Consider the following 14,336-nt stretch of genomic DNA (forward strand, 5'->3'; position numbering starts at 1 on the left):
GAACATAGTTCAATAGGCTATATTGTATTAGAAAGACAGAAGTCATACCAATGACATTACACACAGAAGCATTTAAAAACTCCAGTTTGTAATTTCTCGTTGTCCTGTTGGCTGTAGATTTTAAATGGGAATGGAAAATAGGTTATAGCTGAGACTGTGGTTATTTTTTAGATCTTAATTTTGTGAATGTTTTCTTTCAGTTAGATTTTTATTTTTATTTTCCAGTGGGATTTGGAGGTTATGACTAGATGGTATTGTATAAAATTCCTGTAAAAGAGCTAAGTTTATCACAACTCAGGGTTGCATTGTGAGAAGCTGGGCTCAGATGAACTAGTATAGCTTTCTGGTAATGTTTTCTAGGTAACTTTACCAAAGTATTTTTGTGCTGCCTTTATAGCAGTTCATACAAATACATTATTATTGTGCTTTGTGACATGACTTCATGACATGTGAAATTCATTGTTTTTCATACATTAAAGAATTCTGGGAATACTTAATCTTTGCTTTTACAACTGTTTTTGTCAGTGTGCATGTTACTAGGCATTTACTCTGTGTTTGGGAAGGCAAAGTCCAAAGGGGGAACCTGGAGCAGAAGATCGTCTGTGTGATCCTTAGTTTCTGCAGTCCCTCCTTCCAGAGTTTAGACCTGGTCTCAAGGACAACTTCTTCTCTTTTGTACAGACTATTCCAATTGTTAGTAGGTACACTTTCATTTTGAATAAGGTTTGTCATCAATGTCTTTCAGGTTTGAGCTTAGGGGGTAATTTTCAGCCCAGAATATTGACTGCCTTGGAAATATGGCTAGCACATTGCTTATGACTCCTTGAGAAGCCAGTATCAGCATCACCCTCAAGCTAAGTGTGCTTTTGTTAAACTTTGTGGCTGAAGGGATGGACTTCAGAATTCAGTTCCAAACTTCTGTCCTAATCTAGCTGTTCCCACTTTACAGTTCAAGAAGCATCTACTGAGGAAAATGGGGAGGAAAAAAGAAATGAAGGTCCAGTACAGCAAACTGTGAATTCAGAGATGGAGAGGCAGAGAGACAGGCTGGTAAACTAGTCTGACACAGAGATAGTCCTGTGAGAGAGTGCTGATGTTACGGAAATTTGGGTTGGAAGATTTTTCTGAGGAGTCATGTGCTCTGGAATTAGCCTTTTGACAGTGAGGCTTTGTCTGGGAATACCCATATTCCCAACAGCATGTGGTTGAAACGCTTCTAATACTTGGAGGCTTGGAGATTCCTAGGCTAGACTTGGTGCTTTGAGGTCTGGGTAATGTTTGTTGTGTGGATTCTTCTGTTGCTTTATATTAATAATACTGTTATGCCTAACTGCCTGCATTTGATTCAGTTGCACGCATTCAGTAGCTCTGTGCTGCGCAGAAAACTCTGAAACTGACAGAGTTTATTACACTTTTCTAAAAAATCATAGGCAAACTATTCATTCCTTGACAACTGCAGGACTGTGAATATAATGATATGAAAGCAGATGGTAGCTAGAGAGAAAGATAGGTCAGTAGCATAGCAGCAACCACAAACATTGATTATTCTGTAGGGGCAAGACTGTATTTTTGCAAATAATGTCTTAGACAAGTAGTAGGGAGACTCTTATGTAAATAACTGGAAGTATGAGGAGCGGGTCTAGAAGCAGTAGTGTAACTAGAAGTACGTGTGGCATTAATATCATAACATTGTTTTCCTTCTTGTCTTTCAGTAAATCCATAAGGAACAATGAAGCGAGTCATTGCCATTTGCCATGGTTAAAATTTTAGAAAAGATGTGGTGGGGTAACACTGGAGTTTTCAGCAGTGACAACAGAGACTTTGACATGCAGCAGTTAAAAGGCCCTAGAAAAGGGGTCTGATCTGCTGTTGTGCCCTACTATTTTCCAGAAGCTTGTGGCTTTTGAACTCTTCACAAACACTTAACTGGAAAACTTCTCCAGTAGCAGATGCACTGTACAGAAAGTTTGCCTTTAGCATGGTCATATGCATGTTTGTACTGCTTCTTGTCTGCCTTTTGACCATACTTCTTCTGCCTTTTAGACTATGATGTTCTTGATCATGTATAGTGTGTCCTAGGGGTATATTCTAGACAAGCTCCAGCCCACATATGCTGTTTCACGGTGTGGAAGGTAGACAAAAGAGGAAGGGGTAGTTGCAGAGGTTGTTGAGATGAGCACTAAGTTCAGGCTTGCAAGATTTTTTGTCAAGATCTTGAAGCAGTTTGTTTTCAAAAGATGAGATTTTGCCCATGTAATCACATGAACTTTGAAGTTAAGGTGCTGGGCAGGTTTCTACAATACCTGTGCCTAAAATCCTATCTGGATAGGAAATTATCTCAGATGGAAACGTCAATGAGGTGAATAAGACAGCAATTGTCTACAGACCTTACTTTATGCATTTCTTACTATTTTAGACGTAGTCATGTTTTCTTGGAGGGGAGAGGGAGTGAAGGAAAAGAATTTGAGATTGGTTCAAAACAATAGAAATGGTTTAAAAAGCATTTAAAATCACTTTCACATACATCACATATAAAACCAGGTGGCTGTGATTAAACAATTTCATTGTGTGCAAAAGCCAGAGGATGACTGAGTGTAACTTGCTTTTTCAGAAGAGCTCTCAGTCAGAATGATCAAACCGTAAAAAAAGAAGGTAAGAGCCACAGCAGAGGTCTGAAAAACAGCCAGAGAAACCATCCTGGATTTCATAAAACCCCAAAAGATTATACGACTTCATGTCACGGCTTTGGGAGAATGATAAAATTGAGGTTGATAAATGGCTTGTGTGAATGATTCTATATTTGGCTTGTGGTTTGGTTTTCAGAATACTTTATTGTAGAACTTTTTTATTGCTTGTTCTCAATATAGGTTTTGTTTGTTTTTACTGAAACAGTCTGTATATTTATAGTGCAGCAACTCTCTCCATTCTGCCTGGATAGTTCATGTAGAGAGAGCATGAAAAAAGCATGGCTATGTAGCCAAGACAGTATTGCATTATTTAAATGTTTATCTGAATTGCTATGGCTCTTCTGTCTGATCTGACAGTAATTTCTGTTTTAGAATCATAGAATAGTTAGGGTTGGAAAGGACCTTAAGATCCACTAGTTCCAACCCCCCTGCCATGGGCAGGGACGCCTCAAACTAAACCATGTTACCAAAGGCTCTGTCCGACCTGAACTTGAACACTGCCAGGGATGGAGCATTCACAGCTTCTTTGGGCAGCCTGTTCCAGTGCCTCACCACCTTAACAGGAAAGAATTTCTTCCTTATATGTAACCTGAATTTCCCCTGTTTAAGTTTGAACTCATTACCCCTTGTCCTATCACTACAGTCCCTAGTGAAGAGTCTCTCTGGCATCCTTGTAGGCCCCCTTCAGATACTGGAAGGCTGCTATGAGGTCTCCACACAGCCTCTCTTCTCCAGGCTAAACAGCCCCAATTTGCTCAGCCTGTCTTTGTATGGGAGGTGCTCAAGTCCCCTTATCCTTGTGGCTGTCCTCTGGACTTGCTGTGTATGCATATGTGTGTACATATTTAATCTTGGAAGCAGAGTGGGGAGTCCATGGAACTATTTTCCCTCTCTTTCTTAAAAACAATCCAAACCAAACTCCAATCAGGTAGTGTATTTGACTCGTATGGAGGCATGTAGGCTCTAGTTTTGTTGTGTGCTTCAAAGGATAGCAGTAAAGCTCCTTAATGCTGTAGCCCTACTTTATGATGTGAACCCGACACACCCCTGTATAGATATAGACAAGATACCAGAGTGTAGTACAACACATAAGATTCTCATGGACACGATGTTATGTGAAAGGTTTGGTAATAGCTGACTTACTCTATTCCTGAGACAGTCCTTTAAATCCTTCATTTTTTTTGTGTCTCTGCAATGGTCTTTCCTCTATTTATATCAAAGGAGATCCATCCTCTCCTCCTTTGCTTTGCTTCTCCCTTTTTGTTTTTTTCCTACAACAGAGCAGCCAGGAAGTGAATGGTATTTAGATTTGCTTATAGCTAGGGTGCACACAGCCAGGAACTGCACACTGGACTACTCAATGACTCCTACAAAATTAATTTTTAGAGTTGTACAAATTACTCACGTTGGCAAAGAGGTAAGAATTTGGATTCTTTGCTATCATTACTAACGTATCAGTATAAATCCTTGATTTTAATGGAAGTTTTAATATATGTCACAAAACTGGTGGAGGGTTACAGATAGAATTGGATGATGTAAAAAATGGCCTCTCCTGCTGTGGTCTCAAGAACACTGTAAAAGATTGAATTATTCTTGTTTGCTTACTGTTGCTCTGGTAGTGTGGTGAGATCCTGACCATATGAAATCAAATGCAGAATTCCTACATATTTCAACAAGATGAGGATTTCATGTTGGAAAGGACCTTAAGATGTTAGGATTTCAGTGTGTGAGGCGGTCAGGGACCTAGTATTAGTTCTTACATAGCCCAGAAATGTCAAAGATGTTTTCTGTGAATCATGCCTTTATTACACTAGCAAACCAAAACTGCTCTCAGGAGCTAGAATAGTTTTAGTTCAAAGCCGTGACAATCAGTTACAGCTAATAAGCTGCCATCCTGGAAAAACCTCCAAAGCCATCCAGGATGTGCAGAGAAGACTTTCTAGTTTATTTGAGCCATGTTCAGGTGGTATTTCTGTTGTTGTTTTAACATCCCTAAACATATGCTTTTATTGTCTGCATTTTAAAACATTTGTCTTCAAAATCTCTAAATGGCATATCTAATATGTCTGAGTATCTTTGGAAGTAAGAGATACTTTTTCCCCATCTAATTGCATTGATTATAATAGAATACTATGAAAGCGTATGGTAGGTTAATTAAGTTAATCACGATTTGGAGTAGATGTTCAGTTTTCTTATTAGTGATATTCAGACTCTTAATGGAAGCACAATAGGGAAGATGTATCTTCAGTCAAGGGGAAACACTTTTTAGAGAACTTTCAGAAATGCCTTAATGCAGATAGAAAGGACTTTATGAGGTGTGTAAATCTCAGGACAGATGTTCATTTTGTATAAAGCTGGCCATTTATGAAAGCCCATGTCCCTCAGTTTAAAAATAGTAGTAAAATCTCAGTAACCTTTATGTCCCAGCATGCTTGAGCAATAATATTGGAGTTGTAAGAAAGGTTATATAAATGTACTGAAAATTTACTTTCTTCTGGTTATGCAATCCCATCTACTGGGATGGGAGACACCGTCATTTTCTGCCTCTTACTATGATCTGACCTACTGCTTTATATGACATAAGGCTGTGAGAGTAAGAGGTCTGTGCCTAATAAGACTCCTCTCCAAATATACTCTGATAGCTATTAGCTGCATTTTGGGGAAAGCCAATTAAGTTCTTTCATCTACTCAGTAATGTGCATTGACCCAGAAAAAGCTTTCCTCCAGGTTCAAATGTGAAAAGAAGCAGCTGAGTGTGTGCATTTCCGTTGAGACAGAGTCACTGGGGACTAAACTGTTGGGCTGAGGTCTTCATTGTCTCTGCCATGGGTCAAAGTTTCAGCAGCTGCCAAGGCGAATTTGGTCTTGCTGCAAGTACAGGTGTTTATGAGTTATTAGGCTTAAAGTGCCTTACTGTATGAAATAGGGTGAAAACAGCCAGTTGCTTAGGCAGTGTAAAGCCTGTTGCATTCCTGTGCTGGATACTTTGTACCCTTAATGTAATTGAAAAGTTAGTATTAAATTTGTAGTGCCTTTCTGAGCTGTTTTAAATACAGACTTGTACACTTCAACTTTATACAATGGTATCTAGAAGTAATGTATTCAAATCATAATGACCTTGCTATAGAACTCCAGGTATAAGAATCTGACCATGAGGGTTTTACTCTTGGCTCTGCCAGGGGCACTCTGTGACTTCAGAGAGCTTTCCTGACCCTGCCTTCCCAGAAATACATAAGCACCTTGGTCTCATCACTTGTTACTTTCATCCTCTTGAAGAATATTATTTTTAGTGTCTTTTCCTTCAGTTTGCTTATCTGCAAAATGGGGATATTTCTATAGGCGGTTTAACACTCATAAATACACATGAGGAATTTCTCAGATGCTTGAATGAAAGGTGCTATGCAAAATCAAATCTGTATTATATATCCTGAGTGAAGAGCTCTGAGAATGTTGATGTCTGAGCAGACACTAATGGCGGAAGGAATCTTAATGTACCAAAATGTCTTGGAAGTTAAAATACTGAAATGGAAAATAAAATAACAATTGAAATTGGAAACATTTCTAGGAGTGAGAAGAATTAATTCTTAAAGTACCTTCCAAAAGCTGAGCTGGCTTTCTGAAAATCAAGGCTGTCATTCTGAAATATCTAACTTGAGGAGTTACAGGTGTGATGTGGAAATCAGAGATGAATTTCCTTGTTTATGTATGCAGTGTGCAGATGACAATGATCTTTTCTGTCCTAAAATATTCATGCATATATATATTTTGGTGGAACAGTTATATGCTTGTGGCTAAATACTGCTTTTCTCTAGAGGGATTTAAATTCCATCAAAGCTATTGCTTTGAAATGTATAATGTAAGCTCGTTATTTAGATAAACATAATGGCCTAGCTGTTTATTTTAGGCAACTCTCTCCAGCTGTATTGATAAATAGATGTTGGAGAAGTTGGATGTGGTTCTCCAGCATACAACTCCTTGGATAAAGTTTAGAATGCACATGCTCAGTGTAGTGAATGGAACAAACGTGTCTACACAGGGGTACAATTCTGCAGACGGACCATGCCTTTAATGCATTATTCGTGTGGCAAAAGTAGGGTGGGTATTGGTAAATCTGCCTAATGAAATTTAGTACTTTGTAATGATGCCTGAGCTAATGGGGGCAACAGACATTGGATGGCTATTACATGTCTGCTCCATTATATGTCTCCATGTATGTCTCCTATATGGAGATGTCTCCAAATAAGACTGGGTAATTTACACAAACCTTGTGAGTTCAGGAGTAGTTGTCACACTACAAGTGCAAGGTTTAATGTACAATACCGAATACAAGCGATTTGGTAATATTCTTAATGGGCTGAACGAAGAATTGTGTGTCATATATAGCGCATGATTAGATCATCTCAGAACTTTCTGAACTGTTTCTAAGTTGAAATAACAGTCTTTTGCCTTCCTTTGCTGTTTTATAGGAAAATAAATATGAATTGCATATTTTGGAGTTTGGAGTTAGTGGTGGAGATCTCTTCCAGCCTGAATTATTCTATACTTCTGTGATTTAAGAGTGGGTTTGTTTTGTATGCATGAGTCTGCATGCTTCAGGGCCATATAGTTGGACAGATACACATATATGTATATGTATATAGTTGGAGCCATTCCAGATGTGGATGAGTCTGTAGACACCCTTATTGACTGTGGAGATGAGGTCTAGTGTTTGTATTGTGCTTCTGTGAAGGTTATGGCTTTTGCCTTGTGAAATTCTCTGCTTGAATTCTCGGCAGCTGCTCTTTGTCTCAGCAGTTCATCAGGAAAGCCTGGACCTTGCTTCTGGGAATTAAAGGAACAATAGCTTGAAGGCAGGCACTACTTTTGTGTCTTAAAACCTCTTGTTATTGGAATATGATTTTTTTTTTTTTTTTTTTTCATGCCCAGTGTTACCTCATGTTGCAAGAAGTCTATCAGGGCTACCTTTCTGATAGATTTTTGACAGATGGAGCATCATGTGTGGTCTTTGTGTTAATTCCATATCCTGGCTTGGCTTCTGACTGTCAGGAAACATCTGCCAGTAAGCGGCAATAGCTAACTGCTTGTCTTGCTCAGAAAAAGCATTGGGCAGGAGAACAATTGGTTACTATGGCCATTTAACTGCAAGGTTAATTTTTAATTAAATAAATTTGTGATGAGATACTTAAGAGTATATTTTATCACCACAATATCAAGTGTCAGAGATTTTAGGTTATAAGGTTCTGTATTTTTCTGAAATTTTGGGAACAAGTCTGCCTGGGGAGGCAGGGAGACACCCTGTCTGCTATATGGGAAGTTTGCCCTGAAGGGGAGGATGGCATATGTGGTCCAGTTAGTGAGGAGGCTCTTTCCTTTCCTTTCCTGGGGATATTATCTGGGCTAGCACCCTTGGTAGCTCTGTGACTGGCACACAAAAGTAGGAAGCTAGTCTTTTTTGCTGTAAAAGACTACCTTTCCTCTTGCCTGTGGGCTGAGTCACAGGTATCTGTTTCCTGGTAAGCCTCAGGTGTGGGATTTGGAGATTCTGCCCAAAGCAACGATCAGGATGGATCACAGTTTTGGAAACAGGGCATTATGACCTTTGTATTTTGTTCTTGGTGAAATATTGGACTGTTTCCATTGGTAGACTTAGGAGAAGGAAAACTGGACATTCCAGTTCTTCCCAGACAGAAACAAGCTGGATGACAGTGTGGTCTGGATAACTATGAATGAAGTATTATTTTTAAACATACTGATCCCTCTAGAATCTCATATAAATACTACCTCAAAAAAATACTTCATTTAAGGAGAAATATATGCTTTCATAAGCAAAATAACACTTTGGCTCTTCTAACAAAGAGTATAAAAATATACAAGCCACAGTTTTTGTGAAGAAATTGGTTTGGCGTGTTTATGGGATAATTAACAGATTGAAAAAGTTTTGCAGCTAGCACTTGCTGATGGTACTGTGAAGCGGAAGTACTGTGTTGCTTACATGTTTGCAAGCTTAGACCAAAGTGTGGGTGATATTCTTCACTTCATATTCATTCATGTCACAAAGCAATGCATGATGTGTGGTGGTCTCAAAGAATCATTAACAGTTTGCCTGTTAATTTCAGTGGGACCAGAATTTCATATGCGTAATTAAATATCATAAATGATTTGTTAATTCTAAAATTTGCATTTGCTACCCAAAATGACTTCACCAAAGCCTTATATTTGCAGAACTTCTACAGCTGGGCCCGAAGTCTGATTTTCAAAAATTACATGAGCAAACTTTGCTATTATTCAGATTTGTAACTCAATATGATTCAACAGTTCTTTTTCTGAAGTATCCTTTTTGAGGAAAAAGAATCATTTATAGGAAAGGTTGACAGATTTTTATATGAATCATTCAAATTTATTCCCGTTCTTGTCTAGGTGAGTTTGTTAATAATGGAGATCTTAGGTATTCATTTGCAAAATCTGTATTATATAAAGAAAGGTTTTATGATTTTTTTATTTTTTTCCCTCCCTTTAAACAGTATTTTATAATTTTGGTCAAAACAGATATTTTGTGTGTGTGTGTGTGTATCCTGTTCTTTCAAGTTATTGCAGAGTCTGAACAAAATTGACATCAGAGAACACATGTCCCACTTAAATTATACCAACAGTCTGCAGAGAATTTACATATGTGTAAGGAGTTGCAGATTTTGAAATAAACAATTACAAATATGAATATCACCATTGCTGTATATTTTTCCCCAATCTTATTTAGTAGTCAAGCAACCAGTTTTCGGGAGGTTTTCTCAAAAGCATCACAGACGCAGGGCTGCCCTGTTCCATAAAAGGCCATAGCTATTAAATTCTGGTAAAATTACAAACAAGAATTTACAAAGAAAATAACCAGACAACTGGGTAACTTGGCAGCATTTTAAATGGACTTTGGAGAAGGAAACTGTTTCCTTTGCAGTGGTACACAGTATAATATATCACAGAAAATCAGATACGAGGTGACATTGAGAATGGTCATTTTATGGTTTCTTGTGGTCTGTGGCAGAATCAGCCGGAACTTCTGGACTGGGTACTGTCAAGCCATGATGTTTCATTCTCATACCTGGCACATAATTAAAAGAAGCATTAAAAGTTGGAGGCTCAGATTATCTTTTAAAGCAAAATACTTGAAAATAATTTAGATCTGGGGTTCTAAGCTAGTTAGTTCCAATTTTCATCTTTCCTGCAAACCAAAGGTTTCAGTGAGGTACAAGAAAACTACTCAGGAAGCAGAGTATCTTTAGTGGATAATCTTGACAAATATCAGCAGGAAGAAGACAAGAATTGCCAAAGGATTACAAATATTCATAACCATTTCTTCTTTATAAAGGTCGCAGAAAGGAGGATGAATCATAGTCTGTATGTGTTTTTTTTCAATGAACTATGGGAGATTTCCATATGCTCAGTTTGACTTTATCTGCAAAAGCTCTTCATCTGGAGTATATCTAACTGTAGTAATTGTTAACAATGGTTACATTTTAAATTGAGATGCTGATAACAGAGAAAGCAGGAGATTTTACAGAGAGGATGTCAAACAGCTGTGATATGGGGATTTCAGATTTTTCATAATAATTTAAAAATACATCTTTAAGCTCTACTTTTGTGTTGGTTTTCTGAAAATCTGAGAATTTGTATAATACACAATCATTTAAATATTTTTACAATTGTATACTCTCATCCTTCATTTATCTGTTAGTGAATGACAGGTTTTGCAGTCAGACATACTTTGTCTTAATACAGTATCCCAAAATCTAAGTTAATGTCAGATTGTTGCAAAATACTAAGTGGCCTGTAACGGACCTTCTGCGTAAAGATCTTCCCCTAAAACTGTTTATTTCATATTCAACTTGGTCATATGTTTTTATAAAGAATTAGCCTCTGTCAGTCCCACAGAGCCATGCTAAAAGATGACTCCTTTTGGATGAACGCAGAGGACAAGCACTGGCTCTCAAAATGCGAGGACAGACATGAGGATTAATTTTCTTTTGCACTTTCTTTAGGATGCAGCTTCCTCAGACAAATGGCAAACCACGATACCAGTGTATGAAGGGCATGGCTAGTAGTTTTTGTGAGAGTCCTTCAGCTAATAGCTAGCTCTTCAAAACAAAGTTGGTTGTATCTACACATTGCAATGTCAGAGATTTTGTTATCTGCTTAACCAGCATCATGCCATCTGGAGAAAGTAGCACCTCTGCAAAAAGAAATAGAAAAGTGATGTTGCAACCAAAGCAGTAGGAGCTGCTTCTTACAAGTTTAGGTAACACTGAGCACCCATGCATGGTGCTTTGTTTTGAGCTTCCTTAGCTGTAGCTCAGTTCAGTTTACCCCACTTCATTGCATAGTGTAAATAATGCCCAGTGTCTGCAATTCTAACTGATAATTAAAGTGAAAAATCTATTTTTTAGAGATGCAAAAGATCCTGCATCTCTATTCAAAGGCCAGGCAACAAGGAGTATCCGGTGATTGTTGTAAAAATGTTATTAACATTGTAAACCCAAAGATTTTGTAATATGTATTAGCTTTATCCATAAAACTTCCAGTTTTAACTGAAAGTAACAATTTGCTATTTTTTATTTATTGCAGTCTCCACATTCACTGAGTATTAGTACATTTGTACTAATGTACAGGTACACAGTGTACATTAGAACATGTGCACCGAAGATAAAGTACATCTTTTTCCACTTCTGTAAAAGCTATACCACTCTGCGCCCTTATAGCATACATTAATTCAGGTAATTCTGTGATTTATCTTTACCAAAAAATTCTGTCCAGTGCTGCGCTGCATGAAACTCTTAAGGTCTCGAGATGAATGAGTGAGTCATGTAGTAAAAGCAAAAGAGAAGCAGGGAGAGCTAGTGCGAACAGTGATAATCCAAAGTGAACTAGTACTTTCATTAATTCCTGTTCTTTCTGTAATGTTATCTCCTTTTACTTGGTCATATTATCTTTTTTTTTCTTTATTTTTCATGTGGTCTACTTTATCATGCACATGTAGTGGACTTAAGTGGTTACTTTGTTGTAAGGTTGCTTTGGATGAGGCCTTTATTGTCTCTCTGAAACGATAAGTGCTTCTGAGGGAAGATGAGGCAATAGTAGATGTTCAGTGGAAATGTCAATCATTCTAATAGTCAGCATTTTAGACTGACTGATAAAAACTAGCACATGCGTTTTCCTGGTTCCTCTATAGAATCAAGAATTTAACCAGCCTTATTTCTAGGATATGAACATGTATGCTAACATACTGACAAGTAATCTACCAAAGAGAGATCAGGCTTTGTTTCAAGAGAAGGTTGGGAGCAAGCCAAAATAGGGCTTTTATTGTGCAGAACCATATGACAAGCCTAGATTAAAAAGATACTCAGAGAAAATATTTTTCTCTGTGGTCATGCCATACTTAACTGCAGTCAGCTTTCTGAGCATGAAAATATACTGCTGAAAGCACATTTCAGTTAATTTTAATATGAGGAAGAGCGTCTCAGGATAGTTGATGTGCTGTAATAGAAAGTGAAAATCTAGGGGGAGTTGAGGCAGCTATAGTAATATTACATTTGGTGAGAGCATATACACAGATGTGCCTGGAGGATGGAAGGTGCTTGTTCTCTGCAGTCAATTAGGTGAGGTAAAGGAAATGGGGAGGTCATAGTAGTTGTCTGGGTTTTTTTGTCTGTTTTTCTCTCCCCAAAATTGAACTTATTAGGAAAATAAAAAGTATAAAGCAGTGAGGAAAATTAACGCGTTTAAGGTTTAAGAAACAAATATTTTTGAGATGTGGACTGATTCATTGTATTTTTATAGCATGTGTTGCTGAAAGGTCCTGGTTGCTGAAGAAACTCATAGGTCCTGTTGTTAATGTGTATGACCTGCTGCTGACAAGTTGTGAAGTAGTTTTATTTCTTAAGTTCAAAATGGAAGAAACTTTACACAGCAGAACTACTTTAAAAAAAAAATAGTTTTTCAACTTTTTGGTGATGTGTCTCCTATTAATTCATTCTAGTTGGTCAAAGTATCAATCCTGCAAATAAATAGAATACAAACTTAGAAAAATTAAACAGCTCGTGTTTCATTGATAAGCAAAACCATATGAAATTACACAAATGATTAGATCTGCCAGTTTATGTGGAATGACAGAATTTTTCTCTACCTGCCAAGCAGCAGAATGAAAAGCTGTAGTACTCTGGCCTCAGATCTAAAAATTCTTGCCAGTTCTAGCAGCTATTAGTTTCATGAAAAATTGCACCAATTGTAATGGAGGGAATTCGAGGATTTAGGTGCAGTAAGGGCATTTTCTTTCTGAACAAATTCTGCATCCAACTTGTAAGATTATAATGTTATTTTGCATACAGGTGCAATAACTCTGAAGAATTTACTGTAAAAGCTTTATGACCTTAAAATCAAGAAAAAAGTGCAGGTAAGCAGATGTTTATAAATCAGGCTGTCTGTAGAAGTTTGTTAAATTTGTAAACATAAAGCATAGTTTTGTCACTATAGAAATAATAATTTAAGTTTCTGTACTTCCTGTGGGTCCATTACAATGCGTCTTTTGCTTTTTAAAGTTCCAAGGTAATTATCATCATATTGTTTAATAAGCCAATTTAATACTGAAGTGTGACTGAATAACAAGATCAGATCTCTTAAGATTTGAGATGGACAGCGTCCAAAGACTCAAAAGCATACAAATAATAAAACATGGTAGCAGTTATTTTGAAAAGGCAGCGAAATGCACACCAGGAAGAGAAGGAAAAAAAAAAGAATTTGAAGTCACATATAACATTCTGATCCCATTTAAACTAATGCCAGCCTCCTGTTGCTTGAACCTGGGATTTAACCTTTTGTTTTGTTACACACTTTCAAAGCACATATGTGGGCCTTTGATACCTAATTGATAAGACAAATGACCTGAAAATTATGCAATGACCTGAAAATTATGCAGAGCAAAGGGAAATATAGATGAACGATAGAAAGCCTGGAGAACAAAGCTAACCTTAGAATTTGGTGGCTTCAATACATCTTCCTTGCTAAACTTTTTGCTCGACTAAAGATTAATGCATGTAACAGTTCTGGGACTAAATGGCTAAACAAAGTGTGGGCTTATCTTCATCTTTATGGCATACCTTTACTGTCTTTCCGCTGGGATGGATAAGACGTACTTCTTTTGTCATCTATTTCAAAATCTTCAGCAGTTTTCCAGGAGCAGTGAGCTAAGACCTATCAGCATGGATTAAATTTTTTTCTTAATGGGAAGTTGTATTATGGGGCATGTAAAGACGACCTTGCTGTTACTTAAGAAATGTTGATGTGACTATAGGATTGAAGCCAAATATACATCAGCTTTAAGCACAGTTAAGGGATCCTATAAGTAGCCATTGCTTCCAGCAGCTCCAAGAGTCTGGAAATGCCTCCTGCATGACTGCTGGAGCCCAGCAGGGTGCCCTGAAACCTAGAGGTCTCCGTCCCAGACTGATGGGCATGGCTGCCACTTTTCCATTTACAAGTTCAACCACTAGCGGGGCAAAACATGTACCACAGAGCCACACACAGAGAGAGGACTTGTGCATGGCTGGCTACACAGATTGCCATAAGCAAGGCAATTCCTTCAGGAGCACCCACATGTAATGCTTC

General features: G+C 37.7%; 1 protein-coding gene and 1 long non-coding RNA gene across 5 annotated transcripts in view; both read left to right on the top strand.

The window, feature by feature from the left end:
• TMEM200A (transmembrane protein 200A) overlaps positions 1–14,336 on the top strand; it is a 53,718-nt gene that overhangs the window by 7,763 nt on the left and 31,619 nt on the right. Inside the window, exon 2 of one of the 4 annotated variants that reach the window (XM_062639549.1) lies at positions 13,061–13,125. The exons of the other annotated variants lie outside the window; for them this stretch is intronic. Coding sequence (XP_062495533.1) covers positions 13,097–13,125 — 29 coding nt within the window. The 5' untranslated portion in view covers positions 13,061–13,096. The remainder of the gene's footprint in view (positions 1–13,060; positions 13,126–14,336) is intronic. 4 annotated transcript variants of the gene reach the window in all.
• On the top strand, positions 568–2,797 carry LOC134174563 (uncharacterized). Its single transcript, XR_009968693.1, has 2 exons — positions 568–1,050; positions 2,612–2,797. It is a non-coding gene; the product is annotated as an uncharacterized LOC134174563 (long non-coding RNA).

The sequence above is a fragment of the Pezoporus occidentalis genome, unplaced genomic scaffold (genome assembly GCF_034315485.1).
Source record: "Pezoporus occidentalis ecotype Australia unplaced genomic scaffold, CSIRO_AGI_Poc_V1 ctg61, whole genome shotgun sequence".
In the NCBI taxonomy this organism is placed as follows: domain Eukaryota; kingdom Metazoa; phylum Chordata; class Aves; order Psittaciformes; family Psittacidae; genus Pezoporus; species Pezoporus occidentalis.